This window comes from Bremia lactucae, linkage group LG1, assembly GCF_004359215.1.
Source record: "Bremia lactucae strain SF5 linkage group LG1, whole genome shotgun sequence".
Lineage (NCBI taxonomy): Eukaryota > Oomycota > Peronosporomycetes > Peronosporales > Peronosporaceae > Bremia > Bremia lactucae.
Genome location: NC_090610.1, coordinates 4,658,295 through 4,665,687, shown reverse-complemented (window position 1 = coordinate 4,665,687; position 7,393 = coordinate 4,658,295). Strand labels below are relative to the sequence as shown.

The 7,393-nt window shown below is 44.7% G+C and overlaps 3 protein-coding genes across 3 annotated transcripts; 1 reads left to right on the top strand and 2 right to left on the bottom strand.

Annotated features, from left to right (window-relative positions):
- Positions 1 to 2,101: 2,101 nt before the first annotated feature.
- CCR75_007109 (uncharacterized protein) lies at positions 2,102 to 3,841 on the top strand (the record flags this gene model as incomplete). Its single annotated transcript, XM_067965173.1, has 1 exon — positions 2,102 to 3,841. One exon carries the CDS (start codon positions 2,102 to 2,104, stop codon positions 3,839 to 3,841), a length of 1,740 nt encoding a protein of 579 aa, XP_067822402.1.
- Positions 2,112 to 5,066, bottom strand: CCR75_007108 (uncharacterized protein). Its single transcript, XM_067965172.1, has 3 exons — positions 4,860 to 5,066; positions 4,354 to 4,799; positions 2,112 to 4,278 (listed from the first exon to the last, which is right to left on the bottom strand). The coding sequence occupies exons 1-3, from the start codon at positions 5,055 to 5,057 to the stop codon at positions 4,017 to 4,019; spliced, it is 906 nt and encodes a 301-aa protein (XP_067822403.1). The 5' UTR covers positions 5,058 to 5,066; the 3' UTR covers positions 2,112 to 4,016.
- A 433-nt stretch (positions 5,067 to 5,499) lies between these two features.
- On the bottom strand, positions 5,500 to 6,430 carry CCR75_007107 (uncharacterized protein). Its single transcript, XM_067965171.1, has 2 exons — positions 5,783 to 6,430; positions 5,500 to 5,706 (listed from the first exon to the last, which is right to left on the bottom strand). The coding sequence occupies exons 1-2, from the start codon at positions 6,356 to 6,358 to the stop codon at positions 5,629 to 5,631; spliced, it is 654 nt and encodes a 217-aa protein (XP_067822404.1). The 5' UTR covers positions 6,359 to 6,430; the 3' UTR covers positions 5,500 to 5,628.
- Positions 6,431 to 7,393: the final 963 nt, after the last annotated feature.

Below are 7,393 nucleotides of genomic sequence, written 5' to 3'. Positions count from 1 at the left end.
GCTTGAGCCTGTCTCAAGCTAAAGTCCTCCTGTTCCGCAACGGATATTGCTTCTTCAAGCGTATCCAGTTCCAAGCGGAACAGGTGGGTCTTTACGGGACCATCCGTAAGACCTTGCATGAACACCGTAATCAACGTGTGTTCATGGACTAGGTTATTTGTAATACAACTCGCTAAGAGTCGTATGTGCTGGGCATATGCGTGAACATCACGCTTGCCTTGCTTGAGTTTCAGAAGCTCTGAACGACCTCTGAGCTCAGCCCTAGGCGGTTTAAACGTCTGTTTGAGCCGGGCTTTAAAAGCCTCTTGCGACCCAAAGACATATGGGTCGCGCAACTTAAGGCCCAATGCCCAAGATTTGGCACGACCTGCCAAGTTTGATTGAGCGAATGCGACTTGCATTTGCTCGTCGACGAAATGTCGTGCCCGTATGGCATCGTCCAACTCGGCAAACTATTTCAAGAGGGAGTCTTTTTCGACTCCCCTATACTTAGAGATATCAATCTTTAGGGTTTCGGGACGACGCGTATGCGTCATCCCAGATACAGGGGTCTTTACCTGTTGTAACCTCAACAGTTCTGCCTGTTGAGAGCCTTGCTGATTCAGCAAGGCTGCCTTCATCTCGTTAAGTTCATGTTGTATGAGCTTGGCGATGGCTGAATGGAGGGCATCTCTGTCCAAATCGGACAGCATGGCCAAGATGGCATCGCTCCCTGCGGTCGAACTCATTCGTTCGACCGCACTCATTTCTATGTCACTTAGAAACGAGTAGCTATCACGCGAAACGTGATGCGTATTTCCACTATCATCTGACATGTCCATGTTAGATAAGGGAAATGTGGTCCTTGGACGGACTACGAAGTGCTACCAGATGTAACGGGGCACTACGACTTGTACTGCTTCAGTTTCGAGTGGTGCCTTACGTCACTTCACGTACACTAGTACGTGCAGAGGAAGACTTCTCTTTACGACACTTACCTTAAAGAGGGTTAAATGAAAACTGTATTAATATAATTAAGTTTCTATTTTTTTCTATCTGTTAATGCTAACTTAATTATAAATTAAACATGCAATTGAAATCTTATCTGTCTCATCCTCTCTTTGTATACGTTTGCAGCTGATTAGTCTGCGGGATAAATAGATATAACGGCTTCTACCTATTTATGGATAAGATTTCCGAGCATTACTATATAAAGTAATATTCTCCAAATATTATCTATTTTTTAGATAATATATTAATTAAATACCTTAAGTGTTAATTTCGTGTAACGATACACCCCGTTACAGCAAGGAGGCGCATTGCATAGCAGTTATTAATGTATCAAAGCCAGTAGGTAGAAGGTCGTTATGAAAGAACTTAACAAATTAATACAGTTCAACTTTTCTCCATTTGAAAGCCTTAGAATTTCTGTTAGTAGCTAAGACTTCTTAGCAATTTTGAGCCTTTCTCTGCACGTCGTGTACGTAAGTAATCGAGGCACCTCAGCTTACTAGGTTGACTAGTACTGTTATCCGTATTAGCAAAAGGTGCCCCGATAGTATTTAAGGTGTCATTAATTGTTTTAACGACAATAAACAAATGGATGTGTGGCATAATGGTGGATTAACCGGATCCCTAAAAAAGGGAGTCGTCACTTTGCTTGATGATAAATATGTCGTATTTATTAATTAACAAGCTAAATAACGGTAAAATCAAGACTGTAGTACGCTTCCTACGTAATTTGTAATTTGTAACCCTGTCACATGCGATTGTTTAAAAAAGAAACATTTAAAATAGCATTTGGTAGTGTTTTTATGCGATTAGAGTTCATATAGCAGTGTTTGTTATACTCTATTAAAAAATGGAGTCAAACAAACAACGCGCATAAAAAAAACCACCCCCCACCGCTTTTCCAGAATATTGCATTTAAATGACGTCGGCTTTTAATAAATTGAATAGCAACTTGCACAAGTTCATGTCCTTGCACCTCTATTTAGGGATTTGAAAATGCACCAGCTGGTAGCTGATGGGCTATTTCTTTCCGACCGACTACAAGTTGTCGACACTTTAGAATAGCACAATTAGCGCTGAAGCTAATTGTCAGAAAAGAACTAGTTACTGAATGCTAATCCGTTCTCCTGTTCAAGTTCGCGGTGGTGGCTACGGCCTTGATGCTGAGCTAGCGCGCAAGGCGGCCCAGCGCTATGACTATGACATGGAAGATGAGGCACGCGAGTGGCTCGAGACCATCTCGGAGATGGCGATTGGCGACGACTTCGGTGAGGGTTTACGCGACGGTATAATTCTTTGCACGGTCGCCAATAAAATTCACCCTGGTGTCGTAACGCGCATCGAGACGAAATCTAAAATGCCTTTTAAGCTGATGGAGAATGTGTCGGCTTTTCTTAAAGCCTGCCGCGTTATGGGAGTCAACGAGTTTGACCTATTTGAGACGGTCGATTTATTTGAATTGAAGGACCTTGGCAACGTCGTGCGCTGCATTTTTTCTTTAGGGCGCGCCGTACAGCGTGATTACCAAGAATTTAAGGGCCCTTCACTTGGGGTAAAGGAGAGTAGCAAAAATCAGCGCACCTTTACATTAGACCAAATCGCTGGGGGCAAAAACATCCCAGCGCAGCAGACGCTCGGCAGCTATCGTACCATGCAGCGCCAAACTACGTTCCATACGAACAAAGTCATGCTCGGCGCAGCTGCAGCCCAGAGCGCGTACCGTGCCCCACCCCCGCCGCCACCCCCGTCGGCGGAGAAGATTGAGCAGCTGTCTCGTTTCCGGAACGTAGACCATCTGGCAATGAAGTTCTCGCACCCTAAGGGTGAGAGTTCGCCTAGCAAGCACGCGCCAACGAAGGCTGAAATTGATGCAACCGTTGCCGAGCTTACCGATGAGGAAGGCGCGGCCACTTTGGACAAGCGAGTTGCGTCGACCATGCCTAGACTGACCAGCATTGTCAAATCTGCACCTACGGCTGAAGAGGAAGCTCAAAAGTGGATTGAGGCTGTGCTAAGCGAGAAATTTTTGGCAAGCTTTGGCGACAGTTTAAAAGATGGTGTTATGTTGTGCTCGCTGATGAACAAGATCAAGCCTGGAATGATCTCACGAATTCAGACGGCACCGATGCCGTTTAAGCAAATGGAAAATATCAGTGCTTTTGTACGCGCGTGCCGTACCATTGGTGTGGCAGAATTTGAGCTGTTTGAAACAGTCGATCTATACAACCAGACGAACTTGGGACAAGTTGTGCAGTGCATTCACGCGCTTGGCCGCACGATTCAAAAGACGATGCCGAATTATGATGGACCGCTTCTTGGTGTGAAAGAGTCATCCATAAACCCGCGTCAGTTTACTGAAGCCCAACTTTACGAGGCTGCTGCAGCCGTACCGATACTTGCAACTGCAAGCCAGTCGGTAATGGAACGTCTTCCTTGCGATCATTCTACATCAGTCACCTTTCGCTATGATACAGCCATAAATGCAGCTGCTACTGCTGACGTTGCAAATAGCGAAACCAAATTACCGCAGCCTTTACCTGAGAACGCTAGCAAGGAGGTTTCTGCCGTCACTGAAGTGAAGCTTCCGATTGCAGAGGCTGAAGCAGCCTTCACTTCGGAATTAGAGCAGGCAGAGGCTGAAGTAGCTCCTACTTCGGCACTTAAGCAGGAAGATTCAGAGGTCGCACCGACTTCAAAGGTGACCCAAGATCCTGCACAATCGATAGTCCCTGGCTGGTTATCGCAGCGGGTGGCGTCGATGAATTTGGGAGGCCACGGAAATGTCGCGAAGTCGCACCTGCCTGTCGGAGGGTCGTCTTCCGCGTTACCGACACGTACTGTCTGGAGCTAAGTGGCAGTTTGCAAGCTATGGCACGACAATGTTGGCAATAGTATACAATCTGCATTTAAGATATTCAATGAAACGGCAATTTTCAAAGTGTTGCATCCTTTTCTAATAGACACTTCGCTACTGTCGCCCGTCAACCTAATTTCCAATGCCTCGTATTCGAGTTAGCAATGTCACTTTATCGAAATAAGTCAGCAACCTCTGTGAGTACGCTCGTGCTTGGCTTGTCAATGCGCAAGCTGCATAGCGCATCCGCACGCGTGGGCCCCAAATTAATGATGGCGATCGGGATCTTAGAAGCGTGTGCGTGGTTGACTAGACGCATGGCGGAGAGAACCTTCAGCGAGGAGCCCACGACCAGCAGCGCATTAGCTTCACTAACGCGGTCAAATGTAGCCTTTCGTGTCGCCACTGGTATACTTTCACCAAAAAAAACGACCCTATGAAAGAAATGTACACAACAATGAGCAAGCTGGCCAGATGCTTTGCCGAAGGAGTTCAATTAGAATGCATACCTGGGTTTTAAGATACCTTCACATCTGATGCACGCGCGGTATTGAAACTCATCATAATTCCACGATATGTCGATATCGCCGTCTGGATTAACTTCATCACTTGAGGCGACGTCGCCAGTTTTCTCGTCTGGGTGTTCCATTTGCCATTTTGCAATATTGGGATTGAGCTCGGCTAGTGAGCTTTGGTAGCTCTGACGAGACGTTACGCATCTACAACTCTGGCATTCTACTTCGTGCAACGACCCATGCATTTCGAGGACTTTACTAGAACCACTTTTCGTGTGCAGCCGGTCCACGTTCTGAGTGAGAATACTGGAAACCACGCCAGCCTGTTGCAGATCGGTCAATGCGTGGTGTGAGCCGTTAGGCTGTGAGCTTAGAATCTTGGGCCAGCCAAGGAAGCTGCGTGCCCAGTAGCGTTGGCGATATGTGTGAGTGCCAATGAACTGGTTCCGTTCAAATATTTAGTTAGTAAATAAATGTCTTTATTAAAATAGAAAACTCACCTCTCGAAACTGAATGGGACGGAAGTCCTTGTTTCGCATGTAAACACCATTAGAGCCTCGGTAATCGGGAATGCCGGAATCCGTCGATATTCCGGCACCTGTAAGTGCTATGGTCTTGCCACGACCAGCCTCTAGAAATTTGCGCAAATGCTCATAATCACCTGCAAAGGCGCGCCTTATTGCTGCTCGGGGCTCCATTTCAAAAAAAATGTTTAAATGGAGTTAAAGGAGGCCTTTTTACCGGTTTTAAGAAAATGATTGCTCAAAGGCTATTTTTATTTATATATGATAATTGAGACAATTAATGTTAACTTGGTATGTAAACCTGTATTTTCTTCGCCTGAAATCTTGCTAAACACGATATTTGTCTGTGATAACTAGTGATTATGCCACACTTGTAGTCTAGCTTGTTAATGGCCCACTTACCCATCTCAACAATACTTTAATAACGAAAGCAACTCCATCTCATACGCCTAAAGTGACTTCCGAAAGCGTGACGAGCCGTCATCCTCATATGATAAATACTGAGGTGAGACGATACCAATCATTTTCCGATTGAGGCTTGCCGCTTCTAAGAAAGCATCCAAAAGTAAAGGTTGAGCACGAACACTAACTATAATAGATTAACCGCATTGATACATGTTTCGGTGTGCTGATAAGTGCTGTGCACTTAAATTTATTCAAAAAAATAATAGTGGACATTATATCTAATAATCGTCTCATTTAACAGGTTCTTTCAAAATTCTCAATTTTTCAAGCGGATCAACGGTCACATGCAATGTCGATCGCCCTTCTTCTTAGACCGGATGTCAAGCAGCTCCTCGCGACTCCTTTCCACATGAGCATCCTACGTTTATTTTTCACAAAAATCAACAACAATTCCTTAGCGTTGACTCGCACCAATGTTCAGCTTTTATTCGCACCTCTTTGACAATCGCATAACCCCCAAATGCCCCGCTTTTTTTAACTCTATAAGTGTATTGTTCTCCCTTATTCGTGCCCCCAGCATAAGTCCCGAATGCCGTCAACTCATCCACTTTTCTTTTCTTCTTTTGATTTTCTTGCTCGTTTTCTTCTTGCTCTTCACGATCCGGTGGAGCTTTGATGTAATAAAAAGGCGTGGAAGACACCAGATCCGAGCTGAAAGAGGAGCTAATACTGGCAGAAACATCACTTAGCACCATGCGAACAATGCGCATCTCCTCTGCCAGCGAAGTCGGGTGTTGGATCACGATCGCATCACCCACGTGTAGCTCTTGCAGTAATTTGGAGCCCATTAGACCCATTAGTGTCGTTCCTGAGCTTAATAGACGGCCTGAGCCGCGTAGTTTCACCAACTCGAATGGCTTAGATGTGTGCTCCACCGTGTCCATATCATGTTCAAGCTTAGTATAAGCACTTCTTTTTTTCTTCTTACGCTGCAACTTGATGGCCCTAAGCGGCAGCCTACTCTTGAGCTGTAGCTTACCCCCGACAGTCTTGTCGTAAGCCGAAGACATTCGAATAGTTTACCAATTAAATTAGGGAATTCCTAAGCTCACTTAATCAAATGTCATAATTACAGCCCATCAGATTTCATTAAAAAACAGTGCACGATCAGCAACGTTGAAATCTCCGCGCACGACTAGCAACATCAAAATCTACCGTCAATAATCCACTTTCTAAACTAACTACACTATTTTCCGCAGGCGCTATAGCTCACACAACACCCGAGATGTCCTCTAAGATTACAGGCAGCGATCGAGATATATACCATGCCCGGACTGGAACGGGGCACTACGACTTGTACTGCTTCAGTACAAGTCCACTTCGCACTGCTTCAGTTGCGAGTGGTGCCCTACGTTATTTCACGTACACTAGTACGTGCAGAGGAAGACTTCTCTTTAGGACAACTACCTTAAAGAGAGTTAAATGAAAACTGTATTAAATATACTAAGTGTCTCTTGTTCTATCTTTGTAAATGCTAACTTAATTATGATCTAATACTAAACATGTAAATGAATTCTTATCTCACTCTGATTAGTCTGCGGAATAAATAGATATAATGGTCTATACCTATTTATGGATTAGAATTCTGAATATTACTATATAAAGTAATATCCTGCAAATATTATCTACCTTTTAGATAATATATTAATTAACAACCTTTGAGTGTTAATTTCATGTAACGATACACCCCGTTACATCACCCCTCCCTTAAACGACAATCACTCTGAGTGTCATTGGATGGAGTGGTCGCTATGTGACCACTTAATTTTTAAAACGATGTTGATTGGTCAGATCCATTATTATAAATTCCATCGCACGAAGAATCAACTCATGCGGGGTGACGATAGTGCTGCGCCTTCGGCTGCGGTTCGTGCAGCCGCGGGTGACGCACTATTATCTCTTGCGACAGACGGTACGTCTGCCGTAGTATCTTCCACTCACACAACACTTGATGTTGCGAGTGCACGTGGCCTGCACGTGTTTCTGTGCAGGTGACGACGATGGCGTAAGCCATCGTAAGAAAAGTTCTTGTGGTACCCCTGCTT